The following is a 21306-nucleotide window of genomic DNA, read 5'->3' as shown; positions in this document are numbered from 1 at the left end:
TGAACTCAGGGCACCTGACCCCAAGAAAGCAGGGGCTCAAATCTAACTTCTGCCATTTTGGGAGGCATTAAAACGAAAACACTAACATCTTCACTGCTTGTCTCCAGGCTGCTCTGAGGAATCTACTTTGAGACCTGGGAGATCACTGAAGGCAGGGCACTCTCTTGTTTTCTTCCTACTCCTACTGCCTGGTGTAAATAGGAGGTGCTAAATAAATGCTTGACTGATCAACCAAAGCAACACCCAACTATTATTACCCTGAGGGTCACAGAACTCATCAGCCGTAGAGATGGAGACCATGGTCACTATCTCCTGAGAGCAGTCCAAGGTTCACTAAAGTGCAGATACATCGCAGAACAGATTTAGAGCTAGAATCGAACCCATTCCTCTCCATTTACAGATGAGGCAACCAAAGGTCAGTGGAGGACCACAGGGTCAAAGATTTAGCCATGGCAAGGTCTTCTGAGATAGCCACCTAAGTGGTGCTAGAGAGTTATCAAGACTCCTCTTCCTGAGTTCAAATCTAGCTTCTGACACCAGTTGAGCAAGTCATGTCACTCAGTTTGCCTTAATTTCCTCATCTGGAGAAGGCAACGGCAAACCACTCCAGAATTTTGGCAGGAAAACCCCAAATAGGGTCACAAGTCAAACATGACTGAACAGGATGATCTTCAGAGGTCTAGTCAACCTATCTCATTCATTTTTTTTTTAGGTTTTTGCAAGGCAATGGGGTTAAGTGGCTTGCCCAAGGCCACACAGCTAGGTCATTATTAAGTGTCTGAGGTCGGATTTGAACCCAGGTCCTCCTGACTCCAGAGCCGGTGCTCTATCCACTGTCCCACCTAGCTACCCATCATTCATTTTAAAGATGAGAAAATTGAGACTCTAAGAGATTCATAGGCAGATTTCAAGGGATCTCAGAAGTCATACAATTTGCCTGTTCCCTCATTTTACAGATACGGAAACTGAGGTCCAGAAGCATTCATTAGATCAGATTTAACAATGGGAGGGATTTCTGAGGACATCTAGTACCTGCCCCCATCCCCTATTTTGCCCATGAAGTCTAGAGCTGGGGGGGGGGGGGTATAGGAGACCATTCAATGCAAACTCCTCATTTTACCAATGATAAAACTGAGGTCTAGGGAGGTAAGTGATTTACCCAAGGTCATACTTGTCATCAACTGGTCTAGAAACATTTATGTTAATATATACTATATTGGGCTAATTCCTGGGGACTCAGAGAGAACCCTTCTAATGGGGAAGACAACATGCAAACAGCTAGATATATATACAACGTATAAAGGCAGGTTTTGAACTCAAGGACTTTGTACAGTCAGTGACATTGTTCCCCTCCCTTCCTCCCCATCTTCTCTCCTTCAGAGAAAACATTTCCTCTTCTTGTGAGGTTGGTGGTTTCATAAGACACGGTTTCATTTCAAATAGAAGGCACCAAAAAAGGGAATCTGAGTGAGCAGATTTGGGTTTTTTGATATTTTTATCAAAGATCAATAAGGCCGCCTAATCAACCGCGATTCTGCAGCTGCAACCAATTATCCTCTCTGGGAACAAACTCACACCCTCTCCACCAGACCTTCTTGAAGCTGAGAAAAGGAGAAACAGGGCGAAGGCAGCTGACCAAGGTCACCCTGGACAGGCCCCACCGAGAATTCTGCCTCCCTCCGAGCACTTGACTTTGATTCTGCCCCTGCTCCACTTTGTGCCCCCTCTCCATCCCTGCAGGGAGAGGGTTGGCAGCTGGTGGGTAATTACATAAGCTAATAACCCCATCAACTCTCCAGGGTCAAATACCAATTTCAAAGTCCCCTTCTTGGAGTGCCACAGTGCGGAGGCACTTGGTGAGAGCCATTTATTACAAGAGGAAAGAGGTCAGCCCATGGTCGGGGCTGGCCCTCACTCCTACTTGCCAGGACCACAGCAGGAGGGATGGGCCATTTTCAGGTCACTTTCTTCCCATGGATCAAAAGTCTGTACAGAAAGCAGGCAAGGATTATAGGACTGAGAACCAGAAGGGTCCTTAGGAACTGTCAAAGTACAACCCCCTCATTTTACCAGTAGGGTTCTGAGGCACTGAGTCATAGATGAGCTTAAAATGACCTGGAAGTTCAATGTCTTCATTTTACAGAGGAGTAAACTGAGGCTCAGAATGGTTTGGTCTGTCTGTCCAACCGAGACTCAACAAAGCTGAAGGTTAGAAGAGGCAAAAATTGACTTTGAAATATAAAAGTTATGAAAGAAGTTTTACGTGTCTCAGAGACTGAGGTTTCAACAGCTCAACCGTGCTTAGGGATTTGGGTTTTGGGTTAGGCACATGGAAAGGCCATGGAGACCACGGACTTGCCTCCCCAGCACACAACAGAATCATCCCTTTCTCTCTTGTCTTCATAAGACCCCAAAAGGGGTCTGGGAAGTGTACCTGGCTGAGACGGGGCTGATCTCCAGAAGCAAAGATGGAATCCTTCCTGGGGGGAACTTGCCCTCCCAAGAAAGCTTGTCAAAAAGGAGAGTCTAGACTTCTCTCATTTTCTGCCTGGAGGTGCCTGGAGGTGATAGGAAGCCAAAGAGGAGAAGCTTCTGCCAGTCACAGGCTAGGGGCTTTTGAAAAGAGCACTGGAACACTTTAGCTAAAAAGAGTGTGGTATCACCCGGCAGCGTTGGTCAGTGGAGGTATTTTCATTCATTCATTCATTTGGGTTTTTTTTTGGTAAGGCAGTAGGGTTAAGTGACTTGCCCAAGGTCACACAACTAGGCAATTATTAAGTGTTTGAGATGGGATTTGAACTCAAGTTCAGTGCTCTATCCATTCTGGAGCCCCCTCACTGCCAATCCTGGCTATCCCCCAGAATGGGGGGACCAGAAAGACGGAATGTGGTAGATAAGAGACTGGTCCACAACCTTGGGGACTGTTGTTCCATATGGTGGAAAGAATGATGGATTTGGAGCCAGAAGACCCAGGGGGAGACCCAGCCTCTGACCTTTCCTGTGTGTGTGGCCCTGGGCAAGTGACTCACATCTCTGGGCCTCAGTTTCTTCCCATATAAAATGGGGATAAAAATAACATGGCATTCACCTCCCTGGGCTGTGGTAGGGAGTACAATGAGATGTGTAGAGAGCATCTCAGACTCAAAAGTCACTATTATTCACCTCAAAATCTACAGCCATTGAGCCCCGTGCTGAAGTGACTCTGAGGGCAGCTAAGTCAATCCTAATGGTCAGAACCTTAGTTCTCACCCATAAAGGAAAAACTTTCGACAGAGCTCATTAGAATGGGAGTGAGAGACCATCATTACAGGCTCCCATCCACCTCTGATGCTTCTTAGTTGTGTAGCCCTGGGTAAACCACTTCCTCTCTGGGGCTCAGTTCTCATCTGGAAAATGGGAATGATAACAGTATGTGGGATTGGCACACCACTCAAACTGAATAATAGCTTTGCAAACCTATCTCAAAATTTGTTATGGGGGGAAAAAACCTTGTCACCCTTAAATTGGTAAACCGATGTGAGTCACTTCACCTCCTTCACGAGACCACAGGTGCCTACATCTGGCATTAGAGGGACCTTAGAGCCCATCTAGTTGAACCTCCTCCTTTTACAAATGAGGAAACTGAATCCAAGAGAGATTAAAGGACCACCCCAGGGTCACTCTGGGTTGGGATTTGCACCCACATTCTAAGGTTCCAAATTCAGCTTTTTTTTTCCACTGCCCCCTTCCCCCTCTACCGAGTTAAGATGAAAGACAGCTTCAGCCAAGCATGGCTTCCAGAGCTTTGTGTTCAGAGACTTAAGCATCTGTCACCTGAGGAGAAATGAGCCCTCATTCGAATGCCAGAGAGTCTCCAGGCAGACCCAAAGGAAGGCAAGTTGAGCCTAGGAATAAATCCCCTGGTGACAGATTGCTATTGTCAAAGGCCAAGAATCTTGTTTAGTGCCCCTAGGAACAAACTCAAGTGGATTAGATGCCCTGGGGGCCACGGACCCCCCTCATTTGCATTCCAGAAGGCGGAGGTCTAGCACATTCAGCCTCCAGGCTGAGCATCTCTTCTCTAAGGGCTTTGTTAGACAATTGTAAAAAGAAAAGACAGACAGAGAGAGACAGAGATAGAAACAGAGACAGAAGAGAAAGATAGAAGAAAGAGGGAAGAGAGACAGAGACAGACATACGCACAGACAGAGCTAGAGACAAGAGAGACAGACAGAGGGGAGAGAGGGAAATTGGCATCAGGCTAGAAATGATATTCATATTAAATTTTCCTCTCCTTTGTACTATATTTTGGAGAAACCAAAGAAACCTGCTTCATATTGAATGCATTTTTGTTCTCTAAGGCACCCTCATGAGCAGTTGGGGTGATGAAAAATATCTGAGCACCTATAAACTTGTCTCCAGGAGCGAAAGATGGGAGGATAGTGGATACAGAGATGATTATTGCCAACCTGAAGTGCCCTCCGTTATTAATAATCTATGCCCCCTGACATTGGACCCAAGAATTGGCTTTTGAGAAAGCTTGCCATGTGAGTCAGACCCCAGTTCCCCAGCTAGATAATGGGGGAGCACAGGCTCAGGCAGGCTGTGGAGCAGGCAGGAACGAACAGAGGCTGAGTGGGTTCATCCTCTTTGGTGCCAGCTTCTACCAAGCAGAGGCTGCCAGCCACTGGGTCCCATCCCTTCCCTTCCTCCCCATGCCCTCAGGTGCCAAGGACTTACTTGAGTTGGCGGGGTTCACAGTCCACGCCTGGCAACAGGAGCCTGGCGGCCTGGCGGACGTCATCACTGTCCATGGAGGAGCTGCGACGGTGACTAGCGTGAGCCACAGCTACCCGGATCCATTCCATCAAAGGAGGCAGCACAAGGAAAGGCCTGGAACAGACAGGAGGTGGACAGGGACCGTTAGCACTGGCATTTCTAAGTCTGGGCAGAAGGTTCTCCAGCAGCTGTCCCTGGCCAGCCTAGTGGGCAGCGATGACCTAGGGCCAGGTGGCTGACTTAGTGCTCTGCCTCCCGTTCCCCTGTGTCCTGAAGCTCCATTGTCTAAGGTCCCTGTGGGCCTCAGGCCCGGGAGCAGAATACAGATGCGGCCTATCCGGAAGACAGTGGATTCTGAAAAGATCTTTTCCCTTGTGTGGCTCTGACAGAACCCACTCCTTCCCCTCCCTCCTCCTGCCTCTTCACTGGTTTCCCAGCTGCTTCCTCAGCCCTTATACCTTTCTCTGGAAATGCAGACAGCTTGCCTCTGGCCTTGGGGCTTCCTCTCTCCCTGCCAAATAGGTTTCCTCTTTCTCTCTCTCCACTAATTCTCTTCAGCTTCTCTCCACCTTGCTTTGATTCCTTCCCAGGGCCCAGCTCCCTGCTTTCTCCTAGTTGTGTGAACTCTCTGACCTCACATTGATCTCTGTGACATATATATTTATATGTATAATATACACACACAAATTCACACATATACATATGTATCCATCATCCATTCACCCATCATCCATCCCATCCATCCATCCATCATCATCCATCCATCCATCTGTCCATCCATCTATCCATGTTTATATCTGCTTATCACCCTGTGGTATCATGGAAAGCATTCTGGACTTAAAATAGGAAGAAAGACCTGACTTCAAATCCTAATGCTGCCTGTGTGACTTTGGATGGGTCAGGTAACCCCTCTAAAATGGAGGTGTTGGACAATATGGACTCTAAGATCTCTAAACTCTACAATATTTGCCTGAGTAATTTCACCTTGTTGGGCCTCTGGCTCCTCCTCTATAAAATGAGTGGTTGGACTCAATGGTTTCTAAAATCCCTTTGGGGGCAGTTGGGTGGCACAGTGGATAGAACAAGCAGTCCTGTAGTCAGGAGGACCTGAGTTCAAATACAGCCTCAGACGCTTAATAATAGCCTAGCTGTGTGACCTTGGGCAAGTCACAACCCCACTGTCTTGCCCCAAACCAAAAATAAATAAATAAAATAAAATTCCTTTAGATCCAACCCCCTCAGTTTACATTCAAGGACTTGCCCGAGGTCACATGGCTAGTAAACATCAACCTTATGTGTTTTGGAGGCGATTTTGGGGGGAGCCAGGAGAGAGCAGCGCACATGCATCAAGGGCATATGACAAGGAGGCAGTATGGTTTAACACTTAGAGAGAAGACTTCAGGGTCACAGTGGTCTGCGTTCAAGATCTTGTCTTTGTCACCTCCATGTGTAGCTTAACCTCTCAGAGTTCTGTAAAAATCTAAATTAGAGGCGGCTAGGTTGTGCAGTAGATAGAGCACCGGCCCTGGAGTCAGGAGGACCTGGGTTCAAATCTTACCTCATTCACTTAATAATTACCTAGCTGTATGGCCTTGGGCAAGCCACTTAACCCCATTGCCTTGCTAAAAAACTAAAAAAAAATCTAAATTAATTTTAGGTTGGTTAATCTGGTTAACTTAGTCTAAATTAGTCTTGGACTAGTCACTCATCTTAATCAATAGAGGATAATAGAATTATAGCTTTAGAGCTGGAGGGAACTAATCCAATGCCTCCATTTTAAAGGTGAGGAAACTGAGGCTCAGAAAAGTTAAGTAATTTTATAACTTGCAAAGAGAACAACAGGAAGAACCAGATCCAAGCCCAAATCCTATAGCTTTTTCATTGAATCATTAATGTGAAGGATGGGGTCTGGACCACAGGTGCTGTGCCAGGGACTGGCACTCTACATTGGGGGGTGGGAAGGAGAGGTCCTGCTCTTCTCTACCCCTTGGAAAACCCAGGCTGATACATCCTAGGCCTCTGAAGCATATCTTGCCTTGCTAAATAATTAATGCATTCCTTCAAAAGCCAGTATTCTAAGAAGGCCAGAGCAGGCCCAACCCCAGCAGACGTCCCCATTATAAAACAAAGTGCCAGCCCGTCTTATTCTTCCTTTTATCTTTCCTTTCATGCCTTTTCTTCCTTTCCTTTCTAATTTTCTCAAGGCAGGAACAAAAGGTGACTTTGCTGATGTGATCCATTGTGGCTGGTGCTAGTCCAGATTGGGAAATATCCTCCAACCCCACAGGAACAGGAGGGAGGGAGTCTCATTTCTTCTCATCCCCTGCTAGTTCTAGCTTGTTCTATCTTGATGCCCCATGAGGTGGGGCAGGAAGGCAAGGAGAAAGCTAAATGGCATCTGTCAGGGCTTGACAATTTTGTACATTGTCTGAATTCTTTCAGGGCCAAGTCCCCAATGGCAGTAGGGTGGGGAAGGAAGGATCGGCTGGGCCCATGGAGGACCAGGACGATGGGCTAGGCAGTGGTTGGGGAAGGGGAAGAACCTCTGCTAAGATAGTGTAGAGCTGAAGGGACATCACAGGCCATTCAGAACAAGCCCCTCTTTTTACAGATGAAGAAAGTGAGTCCCAAGGACCCAGACCTGGGAACGGACCATAGGTCAAATACAAGAAGGCCATTTAATCCAGTCCCAGAAGGAGGGACTCTCAGAGGGAGGTTTTGGCGACGTAGATTAGGTTCCGAGGCCAAACAGAACAAGAGAAGAGGCTGCGTGACCACTTGTTGGGTGCCTTAGTGGCTGTTCTCGAAACTCAGAGCAGTCTGAAGCTCGGGTCCAGGCTTCTGGCCTTTACCAAGGAGGCCAAAGCGATTCCATTCAATCTCACAATCATGTATCAATGTTCTTCAAGGTGTGAGGTGTGGGGAAGCAAAGCCTGATATGGATGGGTGTCTACCCTCTACTTCTCCATCTGGTGTTGTAGAGAGAGCAGGCAGCATTCAGAAGACCCGGGTTCAAATCCAGCCTGGCTCTTACTAGCTATGTGTCACTAGGCAAGTCACCTAACCTGACCCAGCCTCTGTTTCCCCATCTGCAAAAGGAGGATGATGATGGCAGCTACCTCTCAGGACTACTGCAATGAGTTAACTGTGAAGCCTTTTGCAAACCTTAAACCTCTATACAAACGCTAATCATTATCATTATTATTATTATTATTGTTGTCTCTTTACATTTTCTCTATGTACCCGCCGTGCCCATGCCCTCATTCCCAAGACATCTCCCATTCCACGGAGCTTTTTTTGCCCCCCCCCAATTTTCCTGGGGCTCAGTCAACTCTTCCTACAGCCTTACCTACCTAGTCTTTTTTTATTTTTAAAGGTGTTATTTGAGTTTTGAGTTTTACAATTGTTCTCCCAATCTTACTTCCCTCCCCCCACCCCATACCTAGTCTTCTCTTGAAGAACCTTGAGCTTTGATTCCAGTTAAGATTGGTTTCCTGCTCAATGTCCCCGAAGCATCCCTCCCGTTATCCCAAGGGCCGAGAATGCCAGCCCTTTCCCCTTCTGCGTCTCTCCTGCCCTTCAGAGGCCCAGTTCAGTTGTCATCTAATCCACGTGACAATCCCACTCCCTTCCAGATCAGGGCCCAGCTTAACTGCTCTCTGTCCTTTAATCCACCACACCTGGCTGCCTCTCACAGTGACAGAATACAGTGCCAATGGATACGGAGATGACCAGGGCTGAGGATCACTTCTCCCGAAGACATCCTAGGAGTACGGTAAATACCTGGGGACGGGAAGCTGCATTGCATCTGGCTGGTTCAGCCCTCAGGCTTCTCAGATGTGGGCTGGCCTGGCCCTTGGTGCACCCTGCCTTCAGCTACACACACGGAGCTGAAGCTTTACCTCGTGCCCTGAGACCATCCCAACACCTTGGCAGAGTAACATGGTATGGGGAGAGGACCAAGTTCCCACCACCTGTCTAGGAGTCCTTTAGCTCATGGGACTTCTGATCTGGAGGCAGCAGAATTCTGATCTGTCTTGTGGGGGGGAAAGAGGAGAGGAGAGGAGAAGTGGGGAAGGATTGTTTAGTCTCTAGGTTCTGCCTTTCCTTAGGCTGGCCTATTTTATTCCTACCTGAGCCCAAGGATGGAGACTTTGCTCTTAGAAAAAAGGTCCTCTCTGTGTCTCGCCTTCTTTCCTCTTCCTCTCCCTTTGTCTTTTCTTCCTCCCTCTTTCCCTGTTTCTTCTTGGTCTGTTTCCTATTTCCTCTTCCTCTCTAACTTCTCTTCCTTCCTTCCTTCCCCCTGCACACACACACACACACACACACACACACACACAGCTCATGCTGACCCTGCCTTCTCAATCTCACATCCCTCCCTCTCAGCAGCACCTGTCTTTCAAGTTCAATGCTGGGCTCCAGCCCCTCCTAGACCCCCCTTGCACTTCTTAGATCACAGAACCTGTGTCTGATGTGTCCCAAGAAAGCAAAACCCCAGCCAGTGTGTGCAGGGTTCACCTCTGCCAAGGCAGACACTGAATACTTGGATCTGCGATCTTGAACCCCTGATTCCCAGCATCCTCCTAGCTTCTCTGTGGAATAAGAAACTGCCTCTTCTTCCTTTGATGTCACTTTGTTATTTCTATCACTTCTACCTCAATGAACCTTCGAGTTCATTAAATCCTTTGCTGCTTCCCTTGTTTTTTTATGGAAAAATCCACACACAGGTACAAACATTTTTCTTTTTCTTTATTTTCCTTTCCTTTTTTTCTTTTCTGAGGAGATGGAAGGAGGAACAGAAAGGGTATAAAAGTAAGATTCTTTCCGCTGCAGAATCCAGGACGACTGTCCATCATAAATCAGCCAACCAATCAACAAGGCCATATTAAGCACCTACTAAATACTAGGCTCCGGGCTAAGCATTGGCTCCATAAAGGCAAAATGGCATTGCCCCTCCCCTTCAAGCTTATACTCTAATGGCAAAGACAACAGATAAATGCCCCTGGAACCAAAAGGAGAGATCTCATGGAAGAGTGGAGATATATATATCCAGGCTCGAAGCAGGAAGACCTGGGTTTCTGGCATCACAGCCTTAGAGCTTAAAAGGATCTTCGAGGTGATGGAATCTTAACTCCTGAACCTTACAGATGTAGAAACTGAGGCTGAGAGGTCTTGGCATCACTCACACAGTTAATCCCATCAGAAGTAATTCCACTTTAACTCATCCTCAAGTCCTCTTCTCCTATTCACCCTGCCTCAGACACAGCTGGCTGTTCTAACCTGGGCGACCCAAGTACAATGTTCTATGACCAGGAGTTGCAGAGAAGGGGCAGATCTCTAACCCTATTCTTTACCATAATGAACAAGTTCAAGGTAGGTTGGGGGCAACTGGGAGGACTCCTGCAGAAGGTGAACCTGGAGCCAAGACTCCAAGCCTACCAACTTCCACAAGTGATTGTGGGAGGTCCCTCCAAGGACACAGATGTTCAACTCATCCGTGTCAACTCCTAAAGCCTGACCCAGAAGGTTCATTTGATATTCAGAGTAGTCGGGGGTCCAGTAGACAGCAATGGGCCTGGAGTCAGGAAGATGTGAGTTCAAATTTGACCTCAGATACTAAGTAGTAGTGTGACTCTGGACAAGTCATTTAATTTCCTTTTGCCTCAGTTTCCTCATCTGTGATTTGGGAAGAAGAAGAGCATCCCTCCCAGGGTTATTATGAGGACTTTCACTGATGATGATCTTCCTCTCTCCTGACATTTGGAGGAGATCATCCTGTTTTCCTTTGTCATTATCCATCTACTTTTCCTATCACACATTCCCTTGTTTTACAGATAAAGAAACTGAGGCACAGAGAAGTTAAATGACTTGTCCAAGTTGTTCAGACTCAAATATAGGAAGACTTTCCTGCTACTAAGGCATAGTAGGTGAAGCACTGAATTCAGACATAGGAAGACCTGAGTTCAAATTCTTGGCACTTACTGGCCATGGGACCCTGGGCAAGTCATTTTATTTTTCTATACTTCAATTTTTTTCATCTGTCAAAGGAGAGAGTTGGGTTTTAATGCCTTTCCAATTATAAATCTATGATACTTTGATTTTGTATCCACACCTTGTATTCTTTTCACCCACCCTGTTGGCTATGGAAGGCCAAACCTGTTAAGTGAAGCTGTCAACCCTGCCCTCTAGTGTTTTTCAGAAATTGCTTCTAGAAATGTGGCATATATAGGATCTTTTCCTGGGTCTTTGAACCCCTTGGGTTAGATGTTCAAGACTGGCATCACTAAGTTAAAGTATATATGTATTGTTTACTGACCTTCCCAGTATATTTCCAAACTGTTTTCCACGATCCAGGATCCATAATGGGTTTGGTGTCCCACAGCTCTGACAACATTTAGCAATTTTATCTTTTGTTCTTATCTTTGCTTTGGCCCAGAGACATAAAATTCCTCAACAAGTAGCCAAATGTCACTGGGAAATGTTTAACAAAATACATAAAAATACAATGCGACATAGAGCATGTGTTCAATTTGTGGTTTCCTTAGTTGATTCCCCAGACAGGAATCATTTCTGGTTGTTGGATTCCACTGCTCTGGTCTAGTCTGTCTGCTTCAAGATACCTGAGATGGGATTCTGGATCAGAGAATTCATGAAGGTTCAAATGGGCTCCATCTCTTTTTGAAGACTTAAGTAAAAAACGGGGCTATAGATGTGGAGCCAAGCAGAATAGGCCTCCAGTCCTGGGCCAGTCTGGCATAGGGTTGATTTCCTGCATACAACCTTGACTTTCAGATTGGGATTGACCACCTGGGGTGGGCGGAAAGTGGAAGAGATTTCCTTGTATCTCTTCATATGTGAGTGCAAACCACAAAAGTTGGGTATGTTCTTCTTCAACTATTTCAGTCATGTCTGCCTCTTCATGACTCTATTTTTTGGTAAAGATACTGGAGTGGTTTACCATTTCCTTCTCCAGTCATTTTACAGATGAGGAAACTAAGGCAAACAGGGTTAAGTATTGTCCAAGGTCACCCAGCCAGTGAGTATCTGAGCCTGGATTTGAACTCAGGAAGAGTTTTATCCACTATGGTGCCTCCCAAAGTGTCTGGCTTGTTACTGTGCCTTCAGCTTCTAAACAAGATAGGGCAGAAGTTTTGTATCAAGAGTGATGGCTCTGGATTTTGACTACAAAATTAAAAAGTTTTTGCACTCTTGAAATGAATGCACTCAAGATTAGAAAGAGGGTAGAAAGATGGGAACTAATTTTCATAGCTAGTGCTTCTGTTTTAATGTTTCTAAAAGAGACAGAGTATTGAATCAAATTTATGATTACAAGTCATTCCCCAACTGATAAGCGGTCAAAGGACATGAACAGGAAGTTTTCAGATGAAGAAATTAAAGCTATTTATAGTCATATAAAAAAACTCCAAATCATTATTGATTACAGAAATGAACTTAAAACAACTATGAGTACCACCTTGCACCTATCAGAATGGCTGAGATGATAATAAAGGACAATGACCAATGTTGAAAAGAATGTAAGAAAATTGGGACATTAATGCAATATTGATGGGAGTTGTGAACTGATTCATCCATTCTGAAGAGCAGTCTGGAACTATGCCCAAAGAGCAATACAACCTATTATGTGCTTTGACCCAGCAATGTCAATACTAGGTCTATCTCCCAAAGAAATCATAAAAAATGGGGAAAGTCCCCCATGGTCCAAAATAATCATAGCAGCTCTTTTTGTAGTGGCAAAGAATTGGAAATGCAAAGAATTGGAAATTAAGGGTATGCCCATCACTGGGGAAATCGCTGAACAAGTGAAGATATATGAATGTTATGAAGTATTATTCTTCTGTAAGAAATCACGAGTGAGGTAGTCAGAAAGCTCAGTGGATAGAAGCACTGAGGGAGGACCAGAGTTCAAATCTGACCTCAGATACTTTAACCTAGCTGTGGGACCTTGGGCAAGTCACTTTAGTCCACTGCCTTGCAAAAAACAAAAAAAATCAAACAAAAAAAGAACTACTTTTGAGAAAGAATAATGGAAAGACTTACATGAACTGATGCTGAGTGAAGGGAGCAGAACCAAGAGAACATTGTATACGGTAACAACAATATTGTGAGATGATCAACTATGATCGATGCAGCTCCTCTTAGTAGGTCAGAGATCTGGGACAATCCTGAGAGACCTGCTATGGACGATGCCATCCACATTCAGAGAAAAAATTACGGAATCTGAATGCAAAGCATACTATGTTCACTTTAAAAAAAATTGTTTTATGTTTTTCCTTTCTTTCTGGTGGATTTTTCTTTCCCTTAGTTCTAGTTCCTCTTTCACAACATGAATAATATATAAATATGTTAAAAACTAATGCATGTACAACTTTAACAAAAAAAGAGTGATAGATCTAGAGACAGAATACCTGGATTGAAATCCTAACTCTGAGGGGCAGCAAGGTGGTACAGTGGATAGAGCACTGGTCCTGGAGTCAGGAGGACCTGAATTCAAATCCAGCCTCAGACACTTAATACTTACTTAGTTGTGTAACTTTGGGCAAGTCACTTAACCCCACTGCCTTGCGAAAATAAAAAATTAAAATAAAGAAATCTTGGCTCTACCATTGTGTGAACTGGATAAAGTCAATTTCCAAGGTAGTGGAGAGATCAATGGACTTGGAGAAGGGAAGATCTAGGCTCAAATCAAGTCTCTAATACATCCTAGCTTTGTAACCATAGGCAAGTCACTTACTTATCCACTCCATGCCTCAGTTTCTTCTTCTGTAACATGAGGGGATTGAACAAAATGACTTCAGCTCTCAGTCTATGATCCTCTAGCCTATTTGGGACTCAGTTTCCTCATCTGTAAAGTCAGGATGGGACTAGATGGCCCTTAGGGACCTTGCCCTCTCCATCATCATGCTTAAATCACTTGACCTCTTGAGGATATTGAACTAGATGTCCAAGGTGTTCAGTGCAGATTTACAAGACTGAATAAAGTGAATCATGCCCCTGTTTTCTAGACTTTTTCTTAACTCCACTATTTTCTCTGGATCTTTTCCAGGTTAGAAAGAAGGAATTAGAAGGTCAACAGCAGTTTGAGCAGTGTGCTAATTCCAGGGAAATAGGTAGTGACAGAAAAGAGGATAAATTGATAGGAGAAAATGTTTAGTACTGGTTTCCATAGCAATCCCCGCTGTCATTACGTGCCATCTGCATGCAAATAGAGCTCAGGGATGGCTGGAATTCACTGCTGGCAGGGCAGGACCACAGCAATACCTGGGCCATCTGGAAACCTTTAGTAATGAGCTTTTATTGATAGCTTTTTGGATTCCTGAGGGTTGAGTGTCTCAAACACTCTTCCCTCTCTGCCTTTTCTAAATATGTAAGCATTTTGGATGGAAATACATGACTATATCCATGGATCCGCAACTCTGTTGCTGTAGGCATTCCCTCTTGTGAGGATGGCAGCCCATTCTGGGCAACTTTTATTTTCGTCCTTCTGTAGTTTTTGGGGGGTAGAGGCAGGGATCATAGCTCTACAACTGGAAAGGCCCTCGACTTCTTCATTTTATAGAGCTGCAAACTCAGATTTGGAAACATGAAATGTATTCTCCAGGACATGCTGGGAGTCATCTGGAGTCAATAAAAACCTTTACAATAGCCCAAAGCAGTTGAGTGGTGGGTCCAGTCACTGTCCAAGGATCTCTACTGAATGAGGAACTCAATAGGTAGCCCATCCAGAGACTTAGGATAACCTGGACCACAGGCATTCTTTGTCTACTCATTTTCTCCAGTTGGCTAGTTAGGCAACCTTTTCCAAGGCATTACTGATCTCATTCAGGAGGCTCTGCCATGCTCCCAGGTTTGATGGGATCAACACAAATCTTTCTAAAATGTCTACTCTCTTACCTCCTTAAAGAAGGGATGTGAAACATCATTCAGTCTTTTACTGATGACTCAGAAGAATGGGCTTCCATTCACCACCATTGCCCCCCTGGGGAATAAGGTGGGTTGGAACAGGTTCCTTCTGGCTCCAAATTTGTGATCTCGTGATACAATGCTTCCATGGAAGAGAGAGAAGGGAGGGGGTGGACTCCAACTCATTAGAGGACTCCAAATGGAGCTTGGACGCTGGGATGATGGAGAGTCTAAGTGGTCCCTTTCGCTCTGGATCTTCTAATGTGTTCTAATGTGTTGCTTTGAATCTTCTCTGGGCTTGAGAATCAGATGACTGTTAGAAGTGTACATAAAATAAGATTAAATCGGTTTGAATGAGGGCCTGAGAAGGTCCTCCCATGTGTAAAGTGTATGGGCTCTGGTGCAGAGGCTTCATAAGATCACAGATTGAGAACTAGAAGGAACCTCAGAGGTGAGGTATGTCCTTCATTCTTGGAGACCATGACATCAGGAGGTGATGCCATGGCAAGCACCTGAATTGGATTGGAGTGAGGGGGGGGGTGTGCTAAGTTGTCAGCCTCCTTTTCTCCTGCAGAGCCATTTGGGTCCAGTGCCCAGATAAGAATCAGGACAACTGGAGATGGCTCTGGATGCCTGGCAGTCAGGTTAAGTGACTTGCCCAAGGTCACACAGTTAGGAAATATCAAGTGTCTAAGGCCTGATTCAAACAGGGCAGTGCTCTGTCCACTTCTCCACCTAGCTGGACCTCAGAGACCTCCTAGGCAAACACATCATTTTACAAAGAAACTGAGATCCAAAGAGTTTAACGATTTGTCCAAAATCACACAGGTAGTTATTGTGAGAGGTAAAATTTGAACCCAGGCCCTCAGACTCCCAGTGCCACAGCTTTTTTTCCCCACTGTATTTTCATGACATCTATTTTGATTGCTCAAAAGCCTTCCCCCCATTTTCTGCCATTGTGGTCCTGTTTTGTTCTGGACAGGTTATTATGAATAACTCCCATTCTAGGGTGATTTAAGGCTCACAAAATGTTTCCCTGATAATCATTCCTAGATTGTGGAACTCTTATCATTTCATTTTACTGAGTCAGAAACAGTCTCAAAAGAAATAATGACTCCCAAGAGTTATCTGGCTGGTAAATGGCCCTGGCAAAGTTAGAATCCAGGGCCCAGGAGAGCAAGGCAGGTCCCTATTTCTGCTCAAGCTGAGTTGCCCTAGAGCTGAGCTCCAGGTGGGCAATGTGTGATTGAGTTCACACCCAGACACACCCAGATACCATACACACACACACACTGCAAATACTGCACACATTAAACACTATATACATACCACACATATATCACACACACACACCACACACCATAGACACACCATGCACACACAACATACAACACACCATGCACATACCACACACATATCATACCATATTCCACACACCACAAACACCACACACACCATCCACACACTGCAAACACCACATTATACACACATCACAGATGCTACACACCACACACACACACACACACACACACACACGCACACAACCGCTGCTCCTCAAAACAGGATGAGCAAGTTCTCAGGCTGCCACCCAATCATTGGCAGGGCTTCCAGGAGAGCCCTAATAACTAAGGGGATCAGGAAAGACTTCCCTTAGAAGGTAACCCATGAATTGAATTGTAAAGGATGTGAGGATCCAAAGAAGCCCAGGAGAGGAGGAATTATATTCTAGACATGCAACAAAAGTCTGGAGGTGGGAGATGGAGTGCCAGGTTCAAGGAAGAGAAGACAGACCAGTCCAACTGGTCTGGAACACGTGGGGTTCAATAAAAGGGAGAACCCTGCAATGAAGCTTGGAAATCACAATCTCTCCGCCTCCCCAGACTGAAATTCCCTTCTCTAGAGTTCACTTAAATGAACTGCATTCCTCATTGGATCGTACGTGGCCTGAGGGCAGGAAGCATCTCACTTTTTGATCAGTCATATCCCCAGAGCTTAAACCAGAGCCTCAGCCACTGCAGAAGTGAACCACTGTTTACTCTTTCAATCAACCCTTGGTGCATTCAACCACACAAGCAAACATTTACCGAACAACCACTCTATGCTGAGTCCTGATAGAAATACAAAGATAAACATTATTTAGTCCCTGACCCCAAGGACCAATAACCTAATAGGGGAAATCAGTCACATGCCAGAGTAACACGAATAGGACTGAAGTGAGGAGATGGACAAATTGGAATGGGAATTCAGAGGCGAACACAATCACTTCTGACTGGGGGGACCCTAAATGGGGCGTCAAGGAAGACTTTGAAGGGGGGAGGTGGCATCTGGCTGGCTATTTTCTCTGACCTTTGGGGAGCACTTCATGGAGATGGCTAGGAAGCTAGAGGCTTGTCTGGGTAGGGTTAGACCACTTCCCCTGCCCAGTGCTTGGTGGTGTGCTCTGTGTCTGGCTCTGTCCACCCTACACTCTGCTGTCAGTCACATTTTCCTCTTAAGCCTGTTCACTGAGATGATAGAATCTTATGGTGATAGTATTAAATATAAAATTATAGTCACAAAATACCTATTACTTTTTGGAGCCATTTAAAAATATTAAAATAGGTTTGGTTCTGTTATTTCCCTTTAAAATTTCTCTGTTTATCCTTTATTCTGGGAAAGGTGGAGCAGATCTTCCATAGATTAATACTTAGGGATTCTATCCATGCATTTCTTGTTTCTTTTTCTTTGTTTCTCTCTCTCTCTCTCTCTCTCTCTCTCTCTCTCTCTCTCTCTCTCTCTCTTTTCATGAGTCAATTGGGGTTAAATGAATGACTTGCCCAGGGTCACACAGCAAGTAAGGGTCAAATGTCTGATGCAATATTTGAACTCAGGTTCTCTGGAGGGCTGATATTCTATCCACTATGTCACCTAGGGCACCTGTATCTGTGCATTTCTAAATTTGAATCATCATTATTTCGTTGATTTAGAGCTGCAAGTCCCCCTAGAGCCAGCTACTCCAACCCTCTCTTTTCCATATGCAGAAAATGAGATCCCGAGTTTACGAAAGAGGTCTGCCAAAGGTCGCATGGCTAGTAAGTCTGAAGGGCTTGGATGTGAACCCAGTTCTCTTGATTATAATTCCAGTACACTCTCCACTATGCTACGTTGCTCCTCCCAATTCTTAGGTTTCTCAAGAGATTTCCTTATAATCATCTTGTCAACAGGCAGAATACAGGTAAGGGACACCATGGTAATGACTAGTGTTAGAGCATAAGCTTCAGAGGTGGTGAGAGCTCTGGAGACTCCAATTCTTTCATTTTTGCAGATGAAGAAACAAAGGTCCAGAGACAGGAAAGACTATATAGCCACAGAGAGTTATTGGAAAAAGTGGATTCCAACCTTGTTACCAAAGTATGGGTAAATGTCTGAGCTATCATTTGAACCCTATGCAGTTCTGATTTGGAGTCATTGGTTCAACACACCCTAGCCTCCCCATCACCTGTCCTCTTTACACCAAGATCAGCAGCATCTGCCTTTACTGTCCAAGAAACAAACCATCAAAACTGGATTACTAGTAAAAAAAAAAAAACAAGAAAAGCTTATGGTGATTAAATCACAGAATCATAGATTTAAGCCTGAGAGAAATCTAGATCATCTCTTCTAATCCCTTCATTTTACAGAGAAGGAAACTGAGGCTTGAAGGAGTCAATCTATTCAATTCAATTCATTTATTAAGCCCTTACTATGGGTCAAACACTATACTAAGCACACATCATAGCTCAGAGTAAAGGATTTAAAGTAGAAGAAACTTTGGGGATCATCTAGTCTAGTCCTCTCATTTTACAGCTGAAGAAATTGAGGCCTAGAGAGGAGAAGGATGCTGCCTGATGTCACACAGATAGTAAGTGACAGAGCTGGCAATGGAGCTTGGCTCTTCAAAAAGCAATGGAACAAGAGTCAGGGGACCCAAGTTCAAATTCCACCTTTGACACAATTTATACGACCTTGGGAGAGGAACTTAATCTCTCTGGGTCTCAGTTTCCTCATCTGTAAAACGAGGGTGTTGTACTAGATGGCCTCTAAGGTTCCTCCCAGTCTGTGAACTCCAGATCCAACTCCAATTCTAAGGTACCACATTGTCTTCCTGACATGTTAATTGGCCAACACTGGCTAAAAAGAGGGGAACTTTTTTTGCATCCATTGAATATTGGGGGCACTTTGGAGGAAAGGATGAGTCCTTTTACCCTGAAAATGGAGACCGCACTCATAAAGAGAACATCAAGGTCTCCGGGGAATGGTTACATAAGCCAATGGAAAAAAAATGTTGCTCAAGGACTCGGTAAATGCTGAGCAGTAGTTTCTACTAAAGTCAGCATCTAAGTGAATAAGGGCACGTGAAAATGGTGGTCATTGACTCTACCATCAATGATCCTTAAAGAGGTTCCTTGGAGAATTGAGGGGGTGGGGTGGGCATAAGAGGACAAAGAAGAAAGGCAGCCAGGAAAGGGGAGAGCAACCAGCCTTGCTGGACTCAGAGGAGTTGGGCTTGGGGCTCTGTTCTACCATTAAAAGCAGGGTGACTCCAGGCAAGTCAATGAGCCCAAGTTTTCTCTACTATAAAATGAGGGGAATGGACTAGGTGACCTCCAGCATCCAATCCAACTCTAAACCTATGACTTTACGATTCTCTGATGCATATTTCCATAGGTCTTTGCAGTTACACACAGATGGTTTAATGGGGTCTTAGAGACCATCCAATGCCCTTTTTGTGTCATGCACCTCTCTGGATCTGGGGAAACTTAGGGATCCCTTCTCAGAATTATGGTTTTAAATGAAGAAAGAGCTAAATTTCTGTTCAACATTAATGGCAGTAAAGATCTTTTCCCATCTAAATTCATAGACCTTCTGAGATCTATCCATAGGAAACCAATTGGGAGTAGATAGTAGGGGGTCGATCTAGGCCAATCCAGAACTGAATAGCAGTTGATTCTACAACATCCCTGAGCCAAGATCTACAGTGCTTCTAATTCAGCCAATCAACCAATCAATGAGCATTTATTAACCATCTGCTGAGTGCCAGCCACACAGAGACAAAAAAATAGTCACAGTCTTCAATATTTGTTTATTCTAATGGGGGCCTAATTGTTCAGGCTGGAACTTGAACCCAAGTCCTCTGGTACCCAAATCTAGAATTCAGTTGTCTGTTGATTGGGGACAGGAACTTGAAAATGTAATGGGAAGATAATTAAAATGACTAGACTAGAGGTGAACTCTGCCTCTTTGAAGTAACCAGATTGAAAGGAGGGCATGACAATGATACACGGATGGGTCTCAGGAGACTGCAATTCCAGGATATAAATTATGCATGAGATTTAGAAGTGAGAGAGCAAGCCTCTGCCAGGGAACTCTGATTTTAGCCAGAGTCACAGAAAAGCGAAAGCAGAAATTTCCAGAAAAAAATAGCTAAATGGGAAAAAAAAGCCTAAGGAGGGAGGGAGGAAGGTACATGATTCTCCTTTCAGAAGGGTCAACACAGGCACATGAGAAAAATAAAGGACTGGAGGGGTCTTCTAGGGTCATCTAATCTCCACCCCCCCATTGGAGTTTCAATATAGGTCTCTATTCAAACCATTACCCAAAGAACAATGCAGTTTTTCCATCTAATTTTCAGAAAACATGTTTGTGTTGATTGCAAATTGAATCTGGGATTAGGAAAACCTGGGTTTACTGAAGTCCAACCCCTAATGCCTTACTAGTAGTGTGATCCTGGTCAAGTCAAAACTTCTCTGTGCCTTAGTTTCCTAATTTGTAAAATTAGGATAATGATACTTGTCTTACCAGTCTGAGAACTATTAAGACATGGTGGATAGCGGATGGCCTGGGTTGAAATCTGGCCTCTTAACACAGACTTGATGTATGACCCTGGGCAAGTCTTTGTGTCTCGGATTGCTAATCTGTAAAATGGATATAATGGCACCTGTATGACCAATCTGAGAGCCATCATGCTGCGGTGGAAAGAGATGACTATGGAGATCTGAGTTCAAGTCCCAGCCCTTGATGCATATTGGCTTTGTAAGAGACCCTCTCAGTGATTTTGGTTACTTTAAGACTAGGACACAAACACTATTTCCCCAATCCAGGTATTTTCCATGCTTGGAATTCCCTCTCTCTTCATTGCTGCCTCCTGGATTCCCTGACTTTGTTTTTTTAGGTTTTTGCAAGGCAATGGGGTTAAGCAGCTTGCCCAAGGCCACACAGCTAGGTAATTATTAAGTGTCCGAAGGCCAGATTTGAACCCAGGTCCTCCTGACTCCAGGGCCAGCGCTCTATCCACTGTGCCACCTAGCTGCTCCAGGATTCCCTGACTTCTTATCAAGACTAGGCTCAAATCCTTTTTCTGTAGGAAGCCCCTCCTGGTTGCAGACAATATCTTATCTAAGCTTATCAACCCAGGGCCTGGAAGTGTGTTTGACACACAGTGGCTACTCAATAAATGTTGATAGTATTTAATTTGTTGAATGGAGCAGTCATTAGCTCCATTTAAAAAAAAATCATTGAACTAGGCAAATGAGCATCGATTGGATTCATTATATACCTGTGACTCTCTCTATTGCTAGGCAAACTTTGTAAACTTCCTTCCTCCCCCAT

At 44.7% G+C, this 21306-nt stretch overlaps 1 protein-coding gene across 3 annotated transcripts in view; it reads right to left on the bottom strand.

Annotated features, from left to right (window-relative positions):
• Positions 1 to 21306, bottom strand: part of ABTB3 (ankyrin repeat and BTB domain containing 3) — a 284630-nt gene that overhangs the window by 53414 nt on the left and 209910 nt on the right. For all 3 annotated transcript variants that reach the window (XM_074226775.1, XM_074226776.1, XM_074226777.1), the window contains exon 4: positions 4720 to 4872. In XM_074226775.1, the coding sequence (XP_074082876.1) occupies positions 4720 to 4872 (153 nt within the window). The remainder of the gene's footprint in view (positions 1 to 4719; positions 4873 to 21306) is intronic.

The sequence above is a fragment of the Macrotis lagotis genome, chromosome 2 (assembly GCF_037893015.1).
Source record: "Macrotis lagotis isolate mMagLag1 chromosome 2, bilby.v1.9.chrom.fasta, whole genome shotgun sequence".
In the NCBI taxonomy this organism is placed as follows: Eukaryota; Metazoa; Chordata; class Mammalia; order Peramelemorphia; family Peramelidae; genus Macrotis; species Macrotis lagotis.
The sequence above is the reverse complement of the archived record's forward strand: the minus strand, read 5'-3'. Positions and strand labels throughout refer to the sequence as shown.